Source organism: Megalops cyprinoides, chromosome 1 (genome assembly GCF_013368585.1).
Source record: "Megalops cyprinoides isolate fMegCyp1 chromosome 1, fMegCyp1.pri, whole genome shotgun sequence".
NCBI lineage: Eukaryota > Metazoa > Chordata > Actinopteri > Elopiformes > Megalopidae > Megalops > Megalops cyprinoides.
Window position 1 is genome coordinate 57,978,700 of NC_050583.1, and position 26,821 is coordinate 58,005,520.

Here is a 26,821-nt window from a genome sequence, read left to right on the forward strand (position 1 = left end):
TATCACAGTACCTGAGTAAACAGACTTCAAACTGTCAGTATTATGTAGAGAGAAGGTTCTAATCAAGTGAATTTTAAGCATTTAAGCATTTTAAAGTATGCCTAGAGGAAGCTTAACATTTTCTCATATTTTGTTGAACATAATAACAGGAAAATACACTACACCCCTTTGATGCATATTAACAGAAAAGATTTCAAGTACACTTTTCAAGTGCCCGCTCTGAAGGGAGGACACAATTCAGGTCTACCCCTGCAGTCTTCTTTTAAGGACAGTTCTCATAGTAGAACCATTTGTCAACTGGAAATAGACATACAAGAATATTAGCATTTATTTTGAACACATACCAGTAAAACAACCTGCCCAATCATTTACTCTTGCAAGTCAATAATTTGAGCTTTGCAATTAACTTCTGAAATCTTTCAACAGAATGCCATTATTCAGAATGTAAAACAGTTATACATCTTTAACACTTAAGTGCTTCACCTACGATATTATAACAAACATAGGCATGTTCACTGTAAAATCTTTCTACACACCTGCTGATGGAATTGGTTCTTCTTCACCAAAAGGACATGTCTATAAAATAAAACAGGATGTCAGAAGTTTGCACCCTCACCTTCAGCACCCCCATTGTGGTTAACAAGAACAAAATAGGTTTGGCATTTATAAATCTGCAATATAAAGGCCAATTACTTGTGTATACTTGGTCTGTACACATAAAAATACCTTGGAACTGATTTTAAATTACTTTCAAAACTTTTTTAAGATGACGTATAATTCAAGCTTCAAATACATACGCACATTTCGAGAGAGAAGGCCAAGTTTTTTTTTTTTAACAGCTGCATGCTGTACTATGTTGTAGAGTTTATAATTGCCAATCAAAAAAGACTCCTGTTAAAGTACTAGTTCTAATTTAGATACAGATCATTGTTGGAGGATGCAGTAGTCTTCAAAATGGTCTATATGCAAATACTGCTTGTCTTGGTGAGTCAATCGATATTGCACTTCTGAAAGTATTCAGTTCTGAAGGTATTTGTATTTCTCAACTATGGTCTTTGACAAATATCCCAAAATTACTTATATGCTGTAAGACACAAGCAGCTTCAATTCCCAGCTGGGGTGTTGCTGTTAGACCCTTGAGAAAGATACTGAAGCTGAATGGGTTCCATAAATATCCAGCTGTAAGAAAAGGATAATATGTAAACTCATAAGCTATAGGACACCTTGCATCAAGGGGTCCCACAACCCTCTCACATTGTTACTTTTTCAAAAACAAAACTATAAACAATAATAATACAACTAATTAAGCTCCCAATAAACTGAACCTAAATCGCCACACCGGATCATGCTAGAGAGCCACATAGACAGTGCAGGGAAAGTGCTCCAGTGGAAACCTGGCTAGGGGAGGTCTTTATGTGCTAACCTCAGGCTACATTGAGGGCTGCAGGGATTGAGCAGTTCTGTACAGTAATCAGGTGCTAATCCATCTGGGATTTAAAAGCCAGGATCAGTCTTATTTATTTATTTTTTTTACAAGTAACGGGTAAGTGGTGAAATGGTGAATAAGGTCAAGTCACACTGTCTTATTTCAAGTCACATTGAGTTATTTATTTTATTTATTGATTGATTGATTGCAAGTTTTGCTAAGGACATCATCTATTGTGTTCTGATGCTCTACAATTGCAAATGGGATTGTCTGATGTCTGATCAGCGAAAGCGTAGCTGGCAAGAAAACGCTGAATCACAAACGGTACCCCCTATCAAAAAGCAATCCACAGTAGCTTTCTAGCTAGTTAACAATGTCGCAATTACTGGAGTCTGAGGAGAATACGCCTTTGTTAAAAGGCGATCTTGGCAGGAAAAATCACCAAGAGACATGGAGAGCAGCGGTGAGGTGGACACTGAAACTGAACTCAACAACATCAAAGCAGAGCTGAGGACTATGGAGGGGGAGATCCACACGTTACTGGAGTGACAGATGCGGCTCAACACAAGAATGGCCATGTTGGAGGTGGCAGGAGCCGGTCATGCTACCCGTGTGGCTGGGGTGGAATTACAAGCAGGAAAATATTTGCTACCCAAGTTACAAAGTTGTGATGTTTCCTCACTGAGCTTTCACCTTTCTCTCAATCAGAAAACTGATTGAAAAAATCCCTTTAATTTAAAGTGTTAACATTAGTTATTGTTTGTAGACACAAATTTTGGATGACCTCCATGCGTAATGGTGTTTCCACCTTTAAAGCACTTGACTGCATCAAAGTCATCACAACTTCACAACTGGGAAAGTGACTAGCATAGAATAGAAGCTAGAATAACTACTTCAGTATGGTATACTGTAAGATGGAAAGTACAATATACTATAAGGTGAGAGATGTATTTTTAAATGTGAGAAAAAACTAACATTAACAAATACTAACATTACTGTCATTTAGCAGAAGCTCTTGTCCATACCAACTTACACCGTCTACATTTTTTACATGTTGTCTGTTTATACAGCTGGATATTTACAGCAGATTAAGAACCTTGCCAAAGGGTGCAAACTGCAATGCCTCGGAGGGGACTCGAACCAGCAACCTTTCAGTTATGAGTCCTGCTCCTTACCACTATACACTGCTGTGCCTGAGAATATTGATAACACTGACAAACTCTTCAATAGCACCCTAAACTGCAAATAGTAGAATGATTATGTGATCATTTGTATGTGTATCTTAAAAGGTGTGGGACTAGTTAGTGTTCACTGTTCTAAAGCCAGGCCCATGTGGTCACAAGAGAACTGTCAAGAGATTTCAAGTCTGGTGTGCTTCAAATCCACACTAACAATAAGAGGCATACAGAGAAAAAGGCTCACCGCATCAACAACAGCTTTAGCATCGTCCTTCGAACAGCAGAAGGGACTGTCAGAGACGCAGGTGTTCATGCTGCATTGAGAAAATAAGCACAAAAGAAAAAAAAAAACCCAGAAAAGTAATAGAGCACAAAACTTCACACATTCAATCATGGCTCACTGGCCCACACTGGCACACAATATTAGAAATGAATCACTAAACCCATCAAAATCCTATTTTGTTTTGGAGCAACTCCACTGACCTACAGAGTTATACAGCAACCTTTTATTAGTACATTTATTTTCTGATGCTGACAAACAAACACATAACAACATCACCGTCACTGAGAGCTGCTTGAAAAACTCATAACAAGTCATTTGCAGATCTGTTTCTGTTGTACTTTCTATGTTCCCTCTCATATCATAGATGCCGGCAATACTTAGCCTCACCTGAAACATGACAACACAAAAAAGGAAGAAAACTATGAAGTTTAGATTATTACTCTTTTTTTATTCATTTAAAAAAATGCTGACATGTCTGGACCTTACCGCTTTAGGTCCCTGGCATCAGTCTTCTGTGCGATTAGTGCCTTCCAAAAGACATGGGTTCTCTTCACTGTGTCAATAGCAAAGTCCTACAAAGGAAGAACAACATTTAAAGGTATAAATACAACAAGTAAAAACATCAACACACTTGCATCTCTCCTATCACTGTACTGTCACTGTTTTCTTCTTGTATTTCTAAGTGCCCGGAATATGAGCAAAGTGCTCTACAGATAAAATGAATTATTATGGTTATTAGTATTATTCTTAATGGTTTGCAGTTGCCTATTGGCAAGGCCAGAGCCTCAAGATCACTTGAGGTGTTTTTGTTCTGATGTACTTACTACAATCAATTTCTTCTTCTTAATCAATTTTGACCAGATATCACATAACATGCATATGTCTTTGTAGCAAGTTCAGAGAAAGGAAAGTGCTTCTGTCTGCCATCTTGCAATTTCACCCTACCCTGAAAGGACATTTAAAACCATAAATCTGGGGTTATGGTAACTACTATTTCAAGTTACAGTGTGTTAATATCTGGTAAATCTGTTGAGACCACCACACTGTCATGCATTGTACATTTCAAGCCAAATGCTGAAGCTAGCTAACATGTATCAGCTTCTGTTCTAGTATTAGCTGGATGGGTCTAAATACAGTTCTTGAGCAGGGACACTTTTGCAGTGATATTCGGCATGGATGAGATGTAACATTCTGTTAACTTTCTGTTACATGCATAATAAGGCTATCTACATGGTTCTTCTATACCTTTCACAAAATGTTATCCATAGTTGATGTCAGGTTCATAGTATGTTAATGGTAAGTCCAATGGTATAGCTATCATTTTATGGTTTAAAAACAATCAAAAGCCCTACAAACCTGTACAACCATTTAATATACTGTCTAACATGCTTAAATTGGATTCCAATTATGTAAATATATTCACTGCTCTGAAATGAATGCAGCCATTGCCAATGACACCTAATACCGAAAAAAATCACCTCATCATCATCATTCAATATTTTAATATTCAGTTTGTTACAAAAAACATCCAAAATATGAACTAATATTGATGAATGAATACTGATCGTTAAATCAGGTTTGAAAGTAACAACAAATCAAGGCCATCATACATGAAAAAAGCAATAAATAAATAAATTAAATTAGAAGCAATCAAGATAATTATATGAACGCTTAATCGTCTAAATGTTCCAGCTGCTCCAAGTGTGACCGCTTTGACGAAAAACTGTCTGAAATGTAGCTTTCACTGACATTGTTGAAAACAATTAGACACTTCCAACTGAGAACAAAATGACATTTCTGACAGACAGTTTTATTGACAAAAAAAAAAAAACAGGCTTGGGGAAAGTAATGGAAATAGATACATTTTCATATCTGCCTACCTTTAAATAAATCTTACTTTAACAGTCAGAGTCAGAGTAAGTTTAATACCTTGTCTTTGAACTCTCCGTTGAATGCAAACTCGTTTTCAGGTTTTCCATCTGGAACCTTGTACCTCTTAAACCAATCCACTGTTGCCTTAAGGTAGCCAGGCTTCAGCCTTCTCACATCTTCGATATCTGGAATTAACAATTAAGTACACATCATCTGACACTGGCCTCAAACTGAATTCAGAACCTTCCTGCTGCTCATCATTAAATTTAAAAGCCTCCATACTGTTAAAGTCCTTGGCCTCAGGGTCCTCCATGTTGATTACGATGACTTTCCAATCCGTTTCCCCCTCATCAACTAGTGCCAGGACGCCCAAAACCTTCACTTTAATGACCTCTCCACGTAAACACACCTCATGGTTAAAAAAAAAAAAAGAGTAAATATGTCTTGAATTGCAGTTTCTCAGAGAATAACATCAAATAAATAAGTAACAAGCTGGTCAGAATATAAATATATATATATATATATATATATATATATATACCATTTTGGTTGTTGTTCAAATGTTTAACATTTTGAATGTCAGTGGCTTGTGACAACAAAGGCACCAATATTCCTCCTTTTCAAGAGATCGATGTCTGTGTGCCATCAATGTGATGGCAGCAGGACTAAGCACGCTGTCATCTAATAATGTTTTCAACATGCATGACCAGTGATCATTTTCTTTTGATACTCAGCATCATTTTATTTATTTTTTTAATTATGAAGTTCTGAAGTAGTCTAGAAACAGTAAACGTTATGTTTAACATAACCTACAATTGTGCACTACCTTATTACCAATATCACAGATATCTATGGGGTCATTGTCACCACAACATCCAGTGTCCTCGTCTGTGTGGCCTGGATCTTCCCATGTCTGTCAGGCAGAAAAACCAGTCAGTCATGAATAAGTGCATAAGTCATTCTGACGCCTTAAAGAGGCTTTTGATAAAGCGAACTTCAAATAAACTTCATTCAAACCACAGTGAATCACCAAGATCAACAATACAATATGCATGAATACACGTATATTCATTTTTTAACGAGGACCATATCTGTGACACGCTTAAATTAACACTTAAATAAATTAAACACTTAAATGAAGAGCTGTGGCCATGAATAAACTTTACCTCAAGTACTGGTTTAATTTCCATTGTTTCATCAATGTTAAATGCCATCAAATTTAGCCTGATACAGAAGTGAATGACCTGCCTGAGGGATTGCTCCATAGTTCCAGATATAGCCTTTGTGTGGAAACACATTGGCTACGTAACGCAGGTTGCCCTTTTTAACGTCTTGTTTCAATGGGTTTAGCGGGTCCTTTGTAGCGATCTGAAAGAGACAAATGTCACACGTCTCACTCAGTGCAACGTGTGCACTGTCAGTAAAAAGCTAAAATATCAAAGCTGCGTAAAAATCATAATGACAAATGTGTCCTTTGCTCACAGGTGCACAATGTACTGTACTAATAAAGTTCAAAAAGGAAGGATAAGAGAAAAAATTATTCCGACACTTTTGGACAGTCAGCACCCTCTCACCACAGTAACGAACTCTGAAAACGAAACAATAAAAAAAATATAGATGAAGCCCTGTTCTGTTTATTCAACACCCCTTGTGAAATTTCTAGTATTGATGGCAATCCGCAGACTTGGATTATCTACATTTTGTATCTGTCCTCTACAGGTATATCAATTAATCCTAAATTTTATTCTATTCCCTCATTTTCTTTTCTGTTTTATTCTACCATATTGGTTTCACTGAAAATATGCCAAAAGGGGCCATGCTTTTTACACTGCAGTTCCATTTTTTATGTGATTACGTTGCATTACATTATCGTCATTTAGCAGACGCTCTTATCCAAAGCAATTCAGAATACAATTTTTATTTATTTACACAGCTGGATATTTACTGAGGCGATTCTGGGTAAAGTACCTTGCCCAAGGATACAGCAGTAGTGTGGAATCGAACCAGCAACCTTTCAGTTACGAGCCCTGTTCCTTACTGAAAGATTGTCATTTTATCTTGGTAAAATACATGCGCAAGGGGTAATGTGCACTATTGGAAAATTAACCGGATGAAAACTATTTGCAAAGAGAGGAGCAGACACCTACATATTTCCCTACTCCATACTTTTCAGAAATTACGTGTATAACATCACGGGACTCTCAAGGTCAGAACTAAACCTCTCAATTTTTAGATTAGATTAGATTAGATTCAACTTTATTGTCATTGTGCAGAGCACAGGTACAAAGCCAATGAAATGCAGTTAACATCTAACCAGAAGTGCAAAAGAACAGTATTATTTACAGACAAGTGCAGGTAAAAGTAAGTACTACAGCATAGTGATGCTATATCTTACAGTATGTACAGAGTTATTGACAGTAGAAAGCAACATAGAGAGCAACATTTTTGTAACTGAAGCTGAAATAGAGGACTCTGGGATGGAGTTAAGAGCAAAACATGTCCAGAAAATGGCATCTGAGATCTGATTTGAAACCCCCTTATCCTGACAGAGCAGATTCACTTCAAGCATCAGATCATACCCTACTGCACGCGAACAGCAAGTAAGGGACCTTCTTATGATGATGGCTTCTCTTGAACTACAAGGAGCGTATTTCATTCTACAGAAATGTTGAGTGCTGTGTAACGTTTGCAAGGTTGGATTCCTTAGGAAAAGAAAGCAAAAGACAAGCAACCTGTTTTTCTTCATTAACTATGCATCACGGCTTGTGAACGTCAGAGGACAGAGAGGTCAGTTTCTTGGGTTTTTAAGTCATAAAAACCTTTTTCATGGAGAGATGTTATACCAAATGTCAATACTAAATCAAAGGCCAAATATTTGCAACATATCTCAGCCTTTTTTGTCCTTTTTCTTTAAAATTCATTATTTTTTAAAATAAAAATTAATCGGTTTCATGGCAAATATTCAAATAAATCATACCTCCATCTTTGCATTTGTCCACCTGGGAACTTCAATTACAGCATGGAAAATATTCTGAAAGAGGAACAGTAAAATTTAATATAAATAAGTCATTTTAAAAATCAGTTAATGATTAAATTCCAAATAATTACGCTATGAAAAGATATGAGCTTGTACAGGAACTTTTAAGGTCAGTTTAGTCTGTCACAGTGAGTCACTTTAACTATTTCCATTCAAAAAAATCACAAAAACACTATGAATCATTTCATTTCATAAATGTAATAACTTCCAGAAAAAAAAAACTACCTTCAGTCAGAAGTGATGTTGATGAGTGATATGTGTGTGTGTGTGTGTGTGTGTGTGTGTGTGTGTGTGTGTGTGTATCATTCAATGCAATTTCATTGTAGCTACAGTGCTTTCATTTGTAACCCAGGCAATCCACCCGAACCCTGCTGGACTCCATGTATTAGCCTGCAGCCTGAACTGAGCCTGTGTTTAGTTATTTATAACTTGTGAATTTAGAATAACAAGTAGCCTAGCCTCAGTTTCTTGGCTAATATAATCCCAGCAGATAATGTTTCATCCGTGTTCTGAAATATTGACTTTTCAGATTGTATTTTCCAGAGAAGATTGTTCAGCTCTAATTACCAGATGTACTTTTTTTATAAAAAAGGTCCATAAAAAAGCAGGACCTATGCATAGGTCGAGTAGTAAAGAATCACTGTTTCAGTAGTCTAAAGCACAAGGCTGATTTCCAGACTAAATACATGAATGTCAATTCATGACAATGGATCAGCATTTTTAGTGTCTGTAGTTCTCCCTTAGGCTACTTTAAAGCAGGGATATGGAACATAAAAATCTGCATGTTTAATTTAAATGGAGCACACTCCACAGTACGAACAACTCCAAAATGTAAAAAACAACTACCACTCACTCCAAAAAGGAAATGGTGGAGGCAGTGCAAAATGTGCTTTACAATTTGATCATTATCACTTTAACTCCCGTTGTTAAGGCTGAAAATATCAACTTTTGAATGACTGATTAACTTTCCAGTATGAGGACCAACACTGTTGCTTGGTGACTGGAGACTTGCTTGGTGACTTGGTGATTGCAGCCAGCAATCTTTAACTTGGAAAGTTGTAACAGACAAACATAGTCTGTCGATCGTAGGCAACACTGTGGGGAAGGGTGAATCACAACATCCCTCCAAGACTGAGACATCATCATACTTCATCTTCAATATTATTTTCACTCTATCACTTTCCTCACAGTCCTCAGTAAACTATGTCGCAAGAAATGTGACATAAAGTAGAAAAAAGAGCTGGAAAAAACCCTGTGTGGCGATATTTCACACTGAAACCTTTGAATAAAAACCATGTACATTACATGCAATGGAAAATGATCTCACTGTGCATAGAAGGCAAACATTACACAACTTCAATGTGACTGAAAGCAACCTAACTGAAATGCTAAAAAACTGTCTGTAATGCCTGCATCTGAAACATGACGAGGAGCCCGTGACAGACCCATACCAGTTTCCAACAACAGTTCCCATGGTTTCACTGACCAAATGATGCCACAGAACTCCAAGACAGAAAGAGGAAAGGCAACTCAAAAACGATGATACACTGTGCATTTTTTCTCTGGTAAAATCATGCCTGTATACATATATGCCTGTGTATGCCCACAGACAAGGTCACAGGAAAGTGCATATGAGAATCAGTGGATACATACATAGCATGCCTGATTAAGTGACATCAGGACATGGGGCCACACAGTCTTACCTCATGTGACATATGGACACGCAACTATACGGTCTTACATCCAAGAAATGTCACACTGTATTCATGGACACACATGGTGTATGTGTTACTGGCAATAATATGAATGATTCAGATGAAAATAATAAAGATAAAGGGCAAATAAGAACAATGAATGGATCATTCTAATTTGCTTGTGTCAGGAACGGGGATCGGGACACAAACGCAGACCACCGGGTAAACGTAGCCAAGCGTTTAATTATAATCAGCGGGCAGTTTGTCGTACAGGGACAGGCAGGGTTCAAAAACACGGGGAAGCAGTCCGGGGGCAGATCCAGGATGGGAAGTCGGGGCAGGCAGAGTCGGTAACCAGGCGGGCGAGAGTGTCACACAGGTGAAGTCGGCGGGCGAAGGTCGAAGTCGGGAGACAGGCAGGTTTCGGCAAAAACGGCAATCAGGGTACTGGTTACTAAAGCGGGGATGAGACAGGAAGAAACTCACTGTAACGAACTAGCAACGAGACAGAGACACGTAGGGAAGATATAGGGCTGGGGTAACGAGGAGATGGGAAGCAGGTGAGCAGGCAGGCAGGTGCAGGCAATGAGGGAATCAGGTGGGCGGGGACCCGGCGGGGAGCCGGGCGGGGCAGGAACACAAGGAAAACAAAAGCACAAGGACAGGGAAAACAAAAACACTGCGGCTTAAGGGGGCGGAGCCCTGACAGCTTGTGCTGACTCCACTCTAGGAATAGGATTGCATTAGCAGGAGGTTCGGCACATCTTCCCTCCCCCATGCACGGACTAATGAATGCGCCCACGAGGTGTTTATTGGGGGGGGGGGGGGGGTTTCATGGTAGCAATCAAGTAGTAATATAAGCTGGCAAGTCAGGTGTCATCTTTGAACCCTGACTTCAACCACTTCCTAACCTTTGATATCATCTGCCATGGAAACAGCAAATAATAAGAACCATGGCCATGATTACAGCTCTCGTGAGTAATAAATCCCTAATTTTAAGATAACACAATACATGTACTTATTTGATACTAGAATTTATTTGCAATCATGCCATATTCTACTCGTACACTACTGTTAGCATGTGGTTTATGTTGCTATTAACCATACAATAACTGAATCATATATGCGTGTGTGTGAAAATTTGGATATGAAATCTAAGCATGACAAAAATGTAATTTCAAACTATTGGAGTGATTTATTTAACCATTACTTACACAGTAGATACCCTTATCTATGATAGTGTGGCTTAAATGTAGTCATCCACTGTTACAGATGCAAGACTTACTAGGGCAGCACAGGTTAAGATCTTCTCTAAAAAATACAACCCCATCTGAGAATAGAGAATGTAAAAAAAAGTGCTGGACAGTACATGCATGAAATACCAAAAGACCCTGCACTGTTGCCATCTAGAACTGTTCATCACAACTTTGAGAGTTTAATAATAGTATTAATGCGTGTTTACCAGGCATTAGAACTCAGGCGTATCGCATCAAACTTGAACATGCAAATTGTTACGCTGTGAGTTCATACTTCCTTCACATTACTGGTGCACGTACATGTGTCACTACGTCAAATTACTCCACTCCTCATCCATGCACTCCATGCACATGGTGACAGGCGACTGATGCCGTTTGATCGAGATCATTACATAGTGATATACTGTCAAGCAACCTCAAAACCCCGGACCTTCGATAAGTGTTGACGCATGTGGGCATGCCTGAAAATTGGAATTCAAAACCTACATGGACACCAGACTATCCTGAAACACAGTAGTGTTGCAGCTGCCTATGAGTTACGTCCTTCACCTAATAGATACCAATTCCCAAGTCCCATTGTCCCTACTGCACGAATAACCACGCACATACACAACGACACATGCATTCCAAACTCATCAATTCATTGGATTAGACTGCCTGATTGGATAATGAAAGTATCTGAGCACAACTGCAAACGACCGCCATCCGTATAATTTCTATTGGCCATTTTATCTCAGCGACTGCATACAGAATATGTATTCTTCATTTCATACTGTTTTAATGCATCATGATTCATGACTCACAGGGTCAAACCCTGCCTTATGTGTCCTTACTCCTCATTGTGCCCCCCCCCCCCCCCCCCCAAATAACTTCTCAGAAGTTCCTGCTTAAACACATAAGGGCTTAATTTTAATTAACGCAATTACAAGAAAACCAAAAACTGGTTCCCCGATTTATGCCTTGTGCATATCCACAGTAATTGATGGGTTCAATTGACATACTTGTGTTTTACAGTGCAATTTAAGAGAAAGCTTTATTTCCACCCTAATGAAAGGAGGCTCACTTGTATTTACAGATTGTAGAGTTGAGTGGGTCCAATTTTGTGTAATCAAAGCTGTGTTCGAACTCCCAGGTGACGCAGAGAATTTCCCAAAGTGTTCTTACTTAGGATTTGTGGGTACAAAATGTCCTACTTGAGCAAATGACAAAAACGGCAGGCCGGTGTTGCTGCTCTCAGTGAAGACTCCTTGTGGTATTCACCCATTGTGACAATACAGCAGATGGCACTTATGATGCCACTTATGTTACTGGGTGAAGTGGTAGTCTGGATGGAAATTCAGTTCCATCTGTTGGTGACTTGTGGCCTGGAGGAAGAGGTCTGACCCCTCCAACAGAGTGGCTCAGACTGGCAATCTGACAAACGCACAAACTATACAAATAGTCTGTGCACTAAACTTGTAAAGCAGCCCACAGAAAGTCACAGTACATGAAAACCCCCAAGTGGTTTGGCAGATACTAAGAGAGGACGCCAGTGCGTTTTTAAGCACACCTACAATGATGAACCCCCCTTATTTGTGAAAATACATCATGAACATGGAGGGAAGAACTGTTTTTGGCATCGATTATGGAATCTTGAAACGAATCCAAAATGGTGTTCTACATTAATCAGTTATAATGCTTTTCATTGACAGCGATGGAACATCTCCTTTCAAGTCTAGCAAAAACCAGTTTTGACCAATACTGTGCCAATATTGTGCTCTAATTCCTTTCCCTGTGGCCTTACACCATGAGGAGACATGATTTCACTATGATGGAAAGTGAAAGCTTAAGGAAAGACGGGTTTTTGAAGGTCATTTTGCATTTAAAGTTGCATTTAAAGCAGGCTGATATTGTGATGCCTGGGCTCATGCCTTCCTGAATACTGTTAAGGTCCATATAAGATTTCATGCCTGTGAATTCTGTGTCTTGAAGGGCCACACCACCATAGGTCTACCTATCCTGTAAACAGTGTTACCCAGCTTTCTCCAGCACACAACAGTTCTGAAGGGAAGTCGTACCCTAAGCATCAGATTAAATCCACCCTGCTTACACAATACAGTTTCTCTCGAGTGAAGTATTTCTTTCTGGACTAGTACATACATTCACTCTCTCCAAGAGTAGTGCGGCATATTCTACGTTTTTGGAGGCAGGGGCTGAGAGGCCGCAGATTGCCTGTCACTCAACTAAATACCCTTTCGGATCACTAGGTGTCACTGTCAGGGAAACTTCCTTTTGAGTTTCCCAGACAACAAAGATCCCTAACATATGTGGACAGATGGAGGGCAACTGAATTTCTGCAGTGTTTATTATGCATTGGCCTGCTTCTTCTTAAAAGGCCTTGTGAAATGCAGGACCATTTTTTCTGTCTAACAGGCGGAATGAGGACACAAAGGAGCTTATGTCGTACTTTACTGTGAAATTCAAAGGTATTTATGAATAGACCTCTGTTGTGTATTGTGTTGTCCATAACCTCTTTAGTCTTGTAAATGATGTAAAACGTCTCAAAATCTCACTGATTTATATTTAATACCTGCATTTCCTACTGAAAACTGGAAATATGAATCTATCGTTTGGACAGCACAGAGATTGGCTATCTGACATGGGTGTGGGGATTCTAATCTTTGGTTTAAAGTCAGATGAAGGGCTTACATCTAGCCATGAGGAAAATGTTGCTGACCACACAGCTGGACATCATAAACAGGAAAAAGATAGAGATGGGGTGGAGGATGGTTGCCATGAACAGCTGACACAGAAAGAAAGTGGTAAGAAGAATTTTTACAGTAGTAGATAAAACCTGCTCAGCTAAAGTTTGGTTAGCTGAGCAGGGATTCTCTGAAAACTCTCATCTCAAATCTGTGTTTGGAACTTCAGTTGTTCAAGTGGCAAGAAGTTGGAAAGTGCAAACCCAGATAATCAGGAAAAATGCATGCTCTGCATATACCCAAATTAAAACGATGGCTGATTCAAAAACCATGAAAACAAATTCACTGACACTGGCATGCGAGGAACATCCAATCAACTTCAACTCCAAATATAATTTTTGGAAATAAACAATCTTGACAGAAGGGACTGGCAAGCAAGCTCTTCTCTAACTAAAAATCGGAAACGGAAAAGCAGATGGCATAACCCAAGGTGTCAGCCTCCTACAGTTTTGTTGGAAAACTCACAGATTATTAGTTATCCTACAAATCATTCTCTTTTTTCATTAACCAAAATACCAAAAGTACTGAAAGTGCTCTAATTAGAAAATGGGGGTGTTCCCTCCTCTAGTTTTGCTCTGGATGTAATCCAATTTGAGACGGAATAAGTAATAGTCATCGTTTTAAGTGAATCAGTAATGACCAGTGTGTATTTAGAATTTGACTTCTGGACTGTGTTTGAATATCCTTGCTTGCATGGGCAAAAGGCCTAATTGTCTCATAGAACACTGCCAGTGATTGAGATATTAGGTTCAAAATAACCTTTAATTTATTTTCCCAGAGCACTGTGTTGAACAGTCCCATTAATGGACCTTCAAATTTCCAATAAAAGAGTATCTGTTGGTCATTTATCTGTCCGTTTCCTCTCCTTTTATAGCATGCTGCATGTGCAGTAAACCTGCCTGATGCCACCTGGGATTGCTTATGCCAACTTCATACTCAGCTCACATAATGCTGTGTGCCACTGCGTGCTGTCTGAGGGAGAGGCTGCGGTGTCATGTCCACCAGGGCTAAGTGCATCTCGAAATGCACCTCTTGAAATCTGCAGTGTAGTATTTGACAGCACTACACCAGCACCTGCCCTACTTCCTACTTTCATGAGCATCTGGTGTGAACACAGAAAATAGGCTATATAGTACTCTTAACTGCAGACTTTTCTGCACAGTGCATATGCTTTCCAATTTTCTGTATAAGTGTTCATGAAAATTCCCACAACATTCTGACTTACAAAAGGGCTTTTGCTAGATCTGGAAACGGATGCCGCACTTCTAAAACCCGCCTGCTGCAATACAGCCTTTACTGATTTTCCAGAGCTGGTAAGTCTAAAATGTCTACTATTTCTTGTTGAGTTCATATGTAAATTTGGATACGACCTTTCGCTTTCCCTTCACAGAAAATGACTTGTCTGGCAGTCAAACATGGTGTACTTGATGCATCTCAACTCCATATTAAAGTAACTGTCAAATTAAATGGTTTATTTTACAGAAAATGGAAATATAATTAAAGGCATTTTGAATCATACAATGGACATGCATCACTCCCAGTTAATGGCTTCTGATTGAAACAGGCAATATTTTGTACCAACATGTTCAAGCCTTTCAAGTAATGTGACATGCTGTTATAGATAGACATATTATCGTTTAGACATATTCTTTCATTCCTTCAAATACCTGATGTTCGGACTGCCTTCCTGGTTTTTTGACCCTGCCTGTATTGCTACCACGAACTTGCCCTGCGATTCCAATAAAACCCCTTGGAATCTGTACCCGCCTGGTCTGCGTTTGAGTCCGTGCCTGTGCCCTGACACCACTGTGTGTGTACTCACTTCATATAGACAGCGAATGACATAAAAATATATGGACAGGGAACAAAATATACAGCCTAAAAATCCAAACCAGTTAATTCACAACTAAACTTCTTCTAGTTTAAGGGCAATTTAATATGTAACAGACAAACAGAGAAAACTACTGTTTAGTACCCCCCAACTTCAATTCTTCCGTACTTCCAAGACTATACATGCTAAATTCAGTCATTGACAAAATATTTCTCTCATACTCCCTTAGAAATAAATATTGGTTCTACTGTTGTGCCAATAATGAGCATAATTATTTTAATTTATTCTTACCTGGTAACAAAAATGAGGTCTGGGGTCAGTACAGTACTGAGAACAACCACAGGATAAGCAGTACTTATACGATGAAATGAGCACCCATAGGACCAAGTTATATACAAGAACTGAAGAGACATTCTGCAGCATTCATTTAGAACCTCTTTAGTCTGTGTGAGCAAATGTGCTCTTTGTCAGTACATTTATAGTAAACCCAGATTCTTAAAGGAATTAAAAATACCACAGCACGATTTGAAGAGATCAGGGCATCCTAGCTGTCCTTTCCAATCTGAATTCTTTAATATTGCCACCTAATTATTCCCAAGACCGACCATTATTGTACAGCTACTTTTCCATCTTATGGTATCTGAAATGCGGCACATCCTCACAGATCCTCTACCAAGAGTGTGATTCACATCAGTGATTGATAAGAAATATCTATGTAAATGTGCCTAGGGGTCTGTGATGAAAAGCACTACATTAATCAATCTGATTTGCATGATATTGGATATTGCCACCATAATTTTGAATATTAGATGGTGGTCATATGAACACTTGGATCAATCAACTTCCCCTAGGTATAATGTCTTTTACAATGAGACTGTCACAGAGTGCTTTTACAGAGCACAATTTTCAGAAATTCAGATTCAGAAATTAAAGCATGGAAAAAAAACCCAAAAACCTTCTGGTTCAAATTTATAGATCTGATTCAATGAGTTCAAAAATCAAGACACTATAATGGTTTATTTAAAAGACAAGACAAAGGTTTTTAAGCCAATACCTTACTTCTTTCCCCCTTCATTACAGAGCTTCAAATGACAGACTAAAAAGACAGACATAACATGAATTACCTGGGCTTCATCTGCATATATTGGTATGTCATGGAATGGTGAAATGTACTTTCCATCTGAATCTTCTGCAGAAAAAAGAGGAATGAAATCACAGCAGTGTGATGCTTTTAAATTTGATTTTACAAATACTATCAAACAGAATGGCTTTACATCTCATTACTTACAGGTAGTGACATTTTTACCCCACTAACTGACAACACTCTAAGCTTCACAGGATATCCGGTCACACTGGAAAGCCACTGATTTGTGACTGTGTACAAAATGCCTCTGAACACAGGTGGCTCGATGAAATAAGCAAACATATGACATAAGACATTAATACCAGAATTTCATGAGGCAGAACTGAGGAAACTTGTCGAAGTTATGACAGGCCTGTTACCAGTATCTAGACCAGCGTTTCCCAACCCTGCTCCTGGAGGCACACTGTCCTGCATATCTTCTATGTATCCTTCCTGCTTGACTAAATCAGGTGTGCTCAGCTAATCAAAAGTGCCACTGATGAGTTCAGTCAGGTAGGTAGAGCAAGGATAGATAGAAGATATGCAGGACAGTGTGCCTTCAGGAGCAGGGTTGGGAAACGCTGATCTAAACCAGGAGTCAGCTACCCAAATGATAGGAAGAGACAGGTTTTGTATTAATGCTAATCTTCCACCCCCTTCCTAAATGAGAAATTTCTGACAGTTTTAAGTACAAATTAAGTACAACTAGCACGAATCCAATTGAAGAAGTCGAAGACGCAGAGCACTGGTACATGGACTCTTGGTTAGGTCTCTTTTTCCCCTGGTTCATTATGGACATTAGTGGGATCCTGGAGAAGCTGGTCTACTTCGAGTAGCCTACATCACAGCGATTCTTACGGTAAGCCATCGCAGTTACAAGGGGTGGCCATCTTTATCCTACAGGTTCGAACAGGGGCGTCGGGAGGAATTTAATGCATTCGTGACTCATCCTACGATCTGCGATTTTGGTAGTAATCAGAAAAGTAAACAACTCAAAGTACGTGAAACGTGGCAGCAAAATGACACGCATTAGTGGTTTTGCGATTGCTCTCTGAATTAGGGATGGCGCGCGCCTGCCAACAAATGTAAATTAAAATCTAAATGGCATAAGTAAATAGGGGGGTTGAGCCAGTTTCAGTTGTTTTTCTATTACTAGTATCAATATTGTTGTCCAAATGTGAGCTTAGAGCTTATTTTCAATATCTGGTGATAGGCACTTTTGGAGAACTGCTAATACCTCGCATCAGATGTCGAGGGGGAGGGAACCAAAGAGTCAAGGTTGCCGACCTCCATCTGGACGGCACTGATATGGTATTTTCACCAAGAGAGCAACTTTTCTGAACAACCCATGTAATATTTTTTACACACATTTAGGCTACCACAATTCACAATTACACACTTTCGGCCCAGTTTGTGTGGCAGAGAAACCTCAATGTCACTTAAAGTGCATTATAAATATTGGACTGTACTGCCTATACAGTGCAATTCTCCAACTAATTAAACATACACACCCAGTTTTAGGTATCTATATTTAAAATGGAGAGAGAAGCGTATTAGGCCGATCCAGAGGTTTTGTTTTTCAAAATATAGATTATAGCCGACGGTAAGTCATGCTTTCCCTCAAACGACCCGCAAAACCCTCAGCTGTACAAACAGCGCGGCTATACCTAGTACAGTGACGCGCAAGCTACTTAATGCAGTAAGACCAGAGTCTCCAGCTGGCTAACTAAGCAGGCTGTTTCTCTCTAAAATTTACAAATAATAACTAGATTCGTGGTTGCTAGTGAAGATAAGAGCACATGCTACTTTGGAATAGGTCAATTCCAAACTCACACGGTGTTTCATGTAATGCACAGCGCAATATGGACTATCGGAAACACACATTACATTACATTATGACACACACCGACAAAATGACACCAATTTACTTACTGAAGAACACTCTGTAATCTTGTGTGTTGGGCTTTCCTCGCTCTTCTGTGGTGAAGCTCATAATTTAATCTACGCTTTAATTAGCTTCTTGCCGTTGAAGAGAGGTTTTTATTTTGTAGCTCGTTTGCTAAATTACGTTCAACCAGCCTATCCCAACCCAGACAGATGACCCGCGCAGATTTAAGTCGCAAAATAACTATACGGCGTAAGCTCCTCCCTGGCCAATGTCAATGGCAAAGTAATCCTCAGCCTCTCAAAACAAGATACCCAGGAAGTCATGTAATCGGTGCACTTGGTTATGTATGTAAAAGGAAGAGTGGAAAACATTTTAGCATTAATCGTTATTATATTCCCGAACTCTTTTAAAGATTTAAGTTTCATGAGGAGTAGTAGTTCATTGACATTATGGAATACACACATATGTGAGAGAAACAACTGTAATGTGACTAAAGCGTGGATCTGAATGGGCTCTGCGTTACTGAATGTACAGCCATAACTTTTTCCTCCCACGGATAACAGGTTGCATCCCGGTGCCGTGTCACAAATGTACTGTCAAACCAATAGAATTCATATGATAGTTTGCTTATAGTTCATTACATTTACATTACATTTCTGTCATTTAGCAGACACTCTTATCCAGAGCAACGTACATAGGTTACAACTTTACCCACGTATACAGCTGAATATTTGCAAAGGCAATTGTGGGGTAAGTACCTTGATCAAGGGTACAACAGCAGTGCCCCAGCAGGGAATCAACCTAGCCATCTTTCGGTTATGAGTCCCGCTCTTTACCACTATGCTACACTGCTGCCCCAGTTTAGAGTTGATCCTGAACCTTTTCTCTTAATGGATTTGCAATTTGGTTTGAAGGTGAAGGCCATGCATCTGGACTGAGGCAAGCTCACAAAACCTTAATGCACATTACATAATATGAATGAACCCTGTGCACATTGAGTGAATCAGTTCACTACACAGGAAACAATATCAAAATGTCTGTGGCACATCATTGGCTGTTTAAAAGAAAAAAAAAAAACAATGCAGTGCCATTGCGTGCAACCTTTCTTTTCAGCCTTGCCCAGCAGCAAAGAGATTTACAGCATTAGTCTGCATGATTGTTGGAGCGGTTGCATGTCTATGAGTCAGACTGCTTGATCTCTCTGGCCTTCTCAGCTTTGGACCTTCTGTGGCTTCAGTCAAAAACAGATGGGGCTGACTGGTGTTAGTCGTAAGCCAATTAAGATCAGGATTAAGTGTTATGCACATGTTTTGACCCCTCACCACTTGAATTGGTAAGTAATCGTTTGATAAGATACTTATGCTTCCACTTTTAACACAATACATGAACAAAAATAAATGTGTTACACAATTTAAACATTTTTGATTGACAGGTCATTATTTGATTTATAATAGCAATAAAAGATGATTTACAAGATGGTCATTGGTAGTGGTATAATAAACTGATTGGTCAAGCCACAAAGCAGCAAATCAATCAGTCCTAATAATTTAATGACAAATTTAAGGCTTCATACTTTCTGTCATAATTTATTCACTATTATTTCCAAACCAGAAAAAAAATTTAAGTGACAGAAAGTAATACTGACAACAACTTTTGTCCTGATCTTAGTATTGCTATGACTCATCTCATATTTGTGTCACGGCCATTCCAGACCATTGAGCGTGGCCATTTGCCTGTATCATTGAATACATCACTTCTACTTGTAAATAAAATCTTTTTTTGCTTTATTAAGTATTGTCATATGTCAAAAGTGTCATTCTCATTTTAAATATCCATTGGTTGCAATAATACCAGAACAATGATTGGCAGTAAATAACTGTACATACATTTGTTTAACATCATATGTGACTTTATATGCCGCAATTGTAATGAAATGCTCTTCCAATAAATAAAAGCCTTTTATCATTCTTTTAGACCACTTGGGTCTCTCTTATTCATTTGTACAGATCTACCCAGTGTGCAGTGAAGTTCTAAAAATACATGATATACATCTGTAACTTCACAAAATTGCATGCCAACAAAATGGCGATCACTGCCAATATTTTATTCACTGAGACTTAGCGCATCAGCTTTCAAACATGTAAACAGATCGGAGCAAGTCATTTCAAAGGAGAGAAGCATATAAATGTAAAATACCACTGTGGCATCTGCTGTTGTAACACAAACTGTCAGCTACTGTACATTAATGGCATCAGATACCAATAAACATGCAATATGCACAGTACAAAAGAGACTACATTAATACATTCAGACAAAAATACAATATGAACAGATAATTACATCTAGTGTTGCTTCTGTAAGATATCAGTAGTTCACTTTAAATTTACATTTAGCACACAAATGCAAATAAATGGTTGCAGTCAGGTTACTGTTCAGGCTAAATGCAGTAAACCTTTCCCTTAACTTCAAGAATTTAAAAAGGAATTACATTAAAAGTACACAACAGTAAGAGTGCATGGTTCCTGAAACCACAAAATAATGGCTTAAATTCATTACTCAATGTTAATGACTCAATAAACATTTGAAAATGCAGTTAAAGAGAAAGTGACAAGTTGAATGTGTCAAAGGCTATCATAAGTCCAACCACATTCTTCACATTTTATTACCTCATAAAACAGTCTTTGGTGCGATTGAGTATAAAAAATATGTCATGCATTGTGCAGTGAAAAAATATTCAGCATTATGTATTGAGGAATCCACATCAAAGACCTTATATATAGAAATATGTATACGAGCAGAGGGTCAATTTGATGAGAAAGCTCGAATATTTTCAGTTACACAGCACAGCCATCAAATACTAAATGTCTGCAGTACACAAACAATAAGATAATCAAACAATCCAGATTATTAAACAGTGGTTTTACACATTTATCATATGCAACTGATTATAGGGCTAATATGCTGATTATATAGCACAAGCAATCATGGAGATTCCATTTATCAGCAAAGCATGAGACATTCATTACTGTAAATTTAACTAAACACACTTGTGTTCATCCCACAATTATACAAAATCATAAACAATGGACCTAGTTTGGCAGACATTTCATACATAGACTGAATTGTACAGAAGTATTTATAGACTACAGACAAATTTGAAATAGAATTAGAATTGATTCAACTGTTTTCCATTCTACTCATATAAATAATCAAAGCTTTAAATAACATAATCAGGTGCATAAGCAATTGATTATAAAAGAAAATATAATGTGAAACTGGCTGGTCTGCTAAAGTATCTGAATTAAAAAAGACTTTTTTGGAAAATGTACTTTGCCTTTAAATAGCTTCATTAATCAGCCAGGACCTCAAACATCTCAATGTCATTAGACCACTTAGTAAACATTATGAACATTTTTATGGCAGCAGACTAATACATTACAACTTCAACAACTAATTCTGCATGTCCATGAGCAATCAGCTATAGATAAACTGAAAAGCAGATAGAGTGCCTTGCATTACAGCTAATGGATACACATCCATCATCTTTTTTAGGTAATTTTTTAGAGTCACATTGGTTTCTCATATAAAGTGCTTCAGGGACAGACTGAAAATGAGATCCTTTGCTTTCTGATCTAATGGGAGTGACTTTTAATTTACTTGCCATGAGCTTGCTCGATGCATAACGAAGACAGGTTACTCACTTGAGACCCTTTACTCAAGATCCTCCAGTACAAGCTCATTCTGTATTTTCCCATCACGAATCCCTTTCCTCTTCCTGTTTTTCTGTCCATCAGAACAGTCAGGGGGGGCCTCTGCAAAGACGCGGTTATGGGTCCAAATGCCAGCTCTTCTTGTAGTTGCTCGGTGACGGTTCTCCATCTCCATGAAACAGAGCTGGAACTTGAAGGCGGCCTGGAACCCACGTCTAAAGTTCTCATTGAAGTAGCCATAGACAATAGGATTGACGCTGCTGTTGAAGAAGGCCAGCCAGTGTGCAAAGGGGAAGATGTACACTGTGGCCAATTGCAGCTGGCTTGCAGTTAGGTTGCCGTAGTCAGTCAGCAACATCAGTGTCCACAGGGGCAGCCAGGACACCGTGAAGAGCAGTGCCATAATTATCAGCATGTTGATGACTCTAATTTTTTTCCTGGAGACCCTCTGTCCGTCATCTTCGGCATGGGCGTCCCTGATGGTCGCAGCGGACTTGAAGAGCTTGAGAGCAATGCAAGCATATGTGATGACGATCAGTGCGACCGGTGCTAGGTAGATATGCGAAAACAGCACGGTGGTGTAGATCCTCCGCATGTCCTGGTCAGGCCAGGCCTCCCAGCAGGTGTAAAGAGGGTAGGTTCTATTGTAACTGTCCACCATGATGTGGTACTCGTCCCTGGAGACGGTCAGTGTGACGGCAGAGGGACACATGATGGTGACTGCCAGGGTCCAGATGAACACGATGGTGACAGTGGCTTGCCTTCGGGTCAGCTTCTGTTGGAATGGGTAAATGATACAACGAAACCTAAGGTGTAAAAATGAAAGAAGAAAAATATATTATTTTTAAGATTCTCCGTAGTTGATTTCTCTTTCTCATATAAATTTGGGGGGTTTCATTACTGCTGGGGAATGTAATCTGACAAGATGATTTGTTTATATATATTGCATCGCATTACATATTAATGTTACCAATAAACTGAGACCAATATCAGCTGAGACCAATAAAGCAGGACACACATTATGTGTGATGATAAGCATGTAATAAAATGAAAACCAGTGGCTGGCTTTTATCAGACAAAGAGAAACATCAAAATGTCCCCAACTACTTGTGTTTACGTTTATCCTTATTTTGCTACCCTATTTGTTTAAGACAAGTCCAGTGTCTATTTGGTAGAGAACCGCTAATGAACATGTTTGGGTTATGTTTCGTGTTTCATTTGTCTTGTAAAATATCAAAAAGTTTAAAGTAATGCACCTCTCCACTGCGATGGCGACCAATGTGAAGACTGATGCCGACACAGAGGCTCCTTGCACTAGACCACTCATCTTGCAAATGACAATATCGAATGGCCAGCCTGTTCAACCAAGAAAAACCAGTACTGTCATACAATACATGTAGCACACTACCATCCAGGTGTTTTTTTTAAATATACATTAGGGTACATTTTGATATCCTCTGTGATTACCACATTCATTGATTTCTCAGTATGCATTTCTTTGTAATGATGACACATTTTATTGACTACACTACAGTTACTAAATGTGGTCATGCTCTTTAGTGGATAGTGCCTTGCTAACGGTGAGTTGTAATTATACTAAAGGCAAGCCAACAGTACAAAAGTACTATATTGAATATTTGCTTATCAATCTTTGAGACGGACAAGTCTTAGAAATTCAGTCTTGAAAATGACCAGCTGCAACAATATCATGCTTAAACAAGTTACTGCTAAGAAATTAAATGATGAAAAATACAAATGTAAGTAACATTTCACGTAAATCCATCTTCTTATGCATTTTGAAAAGATGAAAAAGTAAATGAATATCTAAAATATGCCATGATTTAGAGATGGGAATATTGAAATGCTACAGTTGGGATCTGTGGTCTGTGCAAGGTCATTATACATTTGACAGTTATGGAACTATTTGTGATTCTAAGTGATGAATTGAAGTAGGTATTTACTCTGATTCAAAATCCCCATCTCACCTACCTGTTATTAAGTTGTCCACGAGGGTAATAGGCAAACAAAATAGACCTACGAGAATATCACTGATGGCCAGGTTTAGAATGAAAATGTTAGTGACAGTTCTCATCTGCTTGTTCCTTAAAACAATAAAGCAAACGACTATGTTGCCAATCATGCACAGGAAGAAAATTAGAATGTAGGCGAAGATAAACATAGCTGCAACAGGACGGGAGTGCTGGTAGTAGGAGGAGAATGTGTAATTGTTCGTGTCCTCTGAGACTACCATGATGGGCCCCTTTTCCCAGTGCAGGGAGCTGATGTTTGGAGATGGAGAAACAGTTGATCCTACAACAGTGAAAGAGAGAAAATATTAGCTTGTTGTTTCATTTAATGTTTCATTTCAATCAACCGGATTTCCCTGGACAGATTGTTTTGTTCTTCAAAAAACAAAATAAAGACTTATTTTTTAACATAGGAATATTGACCGTTTACTGTTATGGTGTAACTCAGTTGCGTTCCTCCATAACCAAGTTAGGAGATGAACCAATAAAGTGTTATACTTTTGCCCTAAAACCATTTACAAGCATATATAGGCATATATATATATATATATTTACATTTTTATTATCATTATCACTATTACTGTGCACTCTACTTATTGGAATTACATCCATCAAGGATGATTTGATTGTTATTTTATGAGGCTCTTCGAATGAAAGAACAATTTAGGATACAATATGTGAATGACACTTAACTATAGTTGTTGGGGTTGCCAACCGTCCCGTAAAATACGGAATCAGTCCGTAATTGGAAACTAAAAGCCCTGTTCCGTACTGAACCGATACGCGACGCGCTTTGTTCCGAATTTTTGAGAATCAATTCAGTGCAAATCTATGGCAGAGAAATATTACAGGTTAGACTATTAAGGCAGGGCGATTTGTATGAGATAGAAAGAAACCCTGCTGCTCTCCCTCAGCCCGTCTGTCCACTACCCAAACAGAGAATGCGCTTCTCATTGGTCGTAAGTGACGACCAATGAGAAGCGCTGTCAGCGTTGCTACGATACGCCTGACAGCGCTACGGATTGAAATTCTTCCATAATACCAGGTCTGTAGCGAAATGAGCGACACCGAAAAAAAAGTAGTGCCAGTATCCGGCTCGAAGGACGAAGGCATCGTTTGTGACTATTTACAATCCGACAAAAACAGAGCAGCGTGCACTGCCAACTGTGCCGAAGACACGTGCCATCAAAGACAGGCAACACCACAAACCTGTTTCATCTTTTGAAACAATATCACCCGTTAGAACACGCAGAAAGTAAGAAATTACAGTCCCAAACGAGTGTTGTTAGTGGACGCTCGACAAGCACCAGGCCAGTACCCCGCGCGACTACCCAGCAGCAAACGATCGTATCAGCATTTTCCAGCACCGTGCATTACGACGACAAAAAAACAAAAACAAAACAAAAGACTCAAAGACATCACAAATGCAATTGCATATTGCACTGTCGAAAATGAGGGATTCAAGAAGCTTATCCATCAAATGTAGTTTATATATAGATATTGTTTTTCTTAAAACACAGTTTGTTTTATTCTAAATAATGAGCAAATAATTGTTAAACTGTTGTTTTGCACAGCCCAAATACAATTCTTGAATGATAATCTGTTACACACGTATTCCTATCGCTCAAAAATACAAAACTGATCAAATTCAGGTTTGTGTGTTTGGTTGTCTTAATACATGAGCCTATAGATTTATGTCTGGTAAATGGTTGAAGCCATTGTAGTTTCCTTGATGTGATTATGTATGGTATGGATAGGACGTCTCACAACCAAGTATATGGACGTTTTTATGTTACATCTTTAGATATTGTAAGCCGACTACTGAAGGGTAATGCAGGGGTAAAACCCGTTATATTTGTTATAGGTCCACAGTAGTCGGGGCTTCTCAAAATTAATTAAGGTCCTCAAAATCACTGTTAAAATTATGAAACATGACAACTTCTATAACTCCATCTTCTGTTATCTCGGACGATATTCCCCAAAACACTTCTGCATGTGATTAAAATGCAGATGTCTGTGCAAAAGCAAATCAAAGGAAATTATCAGGAGTTTGAACAATATCTTGACATTTAACAGCTTTCATAGCATAAACATGCACAAACTCACCAAAATATAAAAAAGAATCAATTATTGTTTATTATTTTAGGATCTGATCATAAATATTCTGATATGACACCCTTTCACAACTTCCTTGTGTGTCCTTTAGAACTGAAAAAAGACTGCTGATAAGTCTATTGGAAAAATCTTTCACAACAAATCAATGGGGTGAACAGCACCATTCAACTTCAGTTAGAGCATAATAATTCTACATCATGCATACATTAGGAAACAAGCTCCAATATAAAATAAAAAGACGATATACAGTGGAGCAGCTTTCAAACAGTAACCAGCACTCTTAATCCAAATAAAGGACTATAGCAAAAATCGGTGCAAACATTAGCGCAGAGATTAAAATTATTATCTATGGCTCAAAAGTTAAGGGACTGGACATCATTTTAGTGGTTAGTAATCACAGCTGAATAACAAGGGAAAATAGGAAAACACAAACACTTTTTTCCAATATCTGGAGATTAAGGAAACCGAATCCAATCGTATGCCTATTAGATTAGCTACTGGAACGATAGGGTGTATACGAACATTTTGGATTTTGAAAATAGCTAGAGTAAAGCAGGTCCGTAACACAGCAAGAATACGGGATGTGAGATGAATGTTTGCAGCAGTGATTAAGAGAGGGACGGGCACGGAGTGGTATCAT

At 38.6% G+C, this 26,821-nt stretch overlaps 2 protein-coding genes across 2 annotated transcripts; both read right to left on the bottom strand.

Moving 5' to 3' along the window:
- Positions 1 to 262: 262 nt before the first annotated feature.
- LOC118792091 (inorganic pyrophosphatase-like) lies at positions 263 to 18,485 on the bottom strand. Its single transcript, XM_036549836.1, has 11 exons — positions 18,374 to 18,485; positions 16,443 to 16,507; positions 7,737 to 7,790; positions 6,008 to 6,127; positions 5,586 to 5,672; positions 5,042 to 5,168; positions 4,817 to 4,944; positions 3,374 to 3,459; positions 2,849 to 2,918; positions 537 to 576; positions 263 to 297 (listed from the first exon to the last, which is right to left on the bottom strand). Exons 1-11 carry the CDS (start codon positions 18,432 to 18,434, stop codon positions 263 to 265), a joined length of 873 nt encoding a protein of 290 aa, XP_036405729.1. The 5' UTR covers positions 18,435 to 18,485.
- Positions 18,486 to 22,040: 3,555 nt separating this feature from the next.
- LOC118792170 (neuropeptide FF receptor 1-like) lies at positions 22,041 to 25,179 on the bottom strand. The gene is made up of 4 exons (XM_036549962.1): positions 25,109 to 25,179; positions 24,288 to 24,349; positions 23,296 to 23,395; positions 22,041 to 22,845 (listed from the first exon to the last, which is right to left on the bottom strand). The coding sequence occupies exons 1-4, from the start codon at positions 25,177 to 25,179 to the stop codon at positions 22,041 to 22,043; spliced, it is 1,038 nt and encodes a 345-aa protein (XP_036405855.1).
- Between the last annotated feature and the right edge of the window lie 1,642 nt (positions 25,180 to 26,821).

What these genes read in the sequence shown, in the direction of transcription:
- LOC118792170 (XM_036549962.1), bottom strand. Translation starts at nt 25,179, where the DNA reads ATGCCTTCGTCCTTCGAGCCGGATACTGGCACTACTTTTTTTTCGGTG. An exon ending in CTCATTTCGCTACAGACCTG is followed by an intron (nt 24,350 to 25,108) that starts GTATTATGGAAG and finishes TCACTGTTGTAG; the next exon opens with GATCAACTGTTTCTCCATCT. An exon ending in GGGAAAAGGGGCCCATCATG is followed by an intron (nt 23,396 to 24,287) that starts GTAGTCTCAGAG and finishes TTGGTTGAACAG; the next exon opens with GCTGGCCATTCGATATTGTC.
- LOC118792091 (XM_036549836.1), bottom strand. Translation starts at nt 18,434, where the DNA reads ATGAGCTTCACCACAGAAGAGCGAGGAAAGCCCAACACACAAGATTAC. An exon ending in AGATTACAGAGTGTTCTTCA is followed by an intron (nt 16,508 to 18,373) that starts GTAAGTAAATTG and finishes TTTTTTCTGCAG; the next exon opens with AAGATTCAGATGGAAAGTAC. An exon ending in TCTGTGATATTGGTAATAAG is followed by an intron (nt 5,169 to 5,585) that starts GTAGTGCACAAT and finishes TTTAACCATGAG; the next exon opens with GTGTGTTTACGTGGAGAGGT.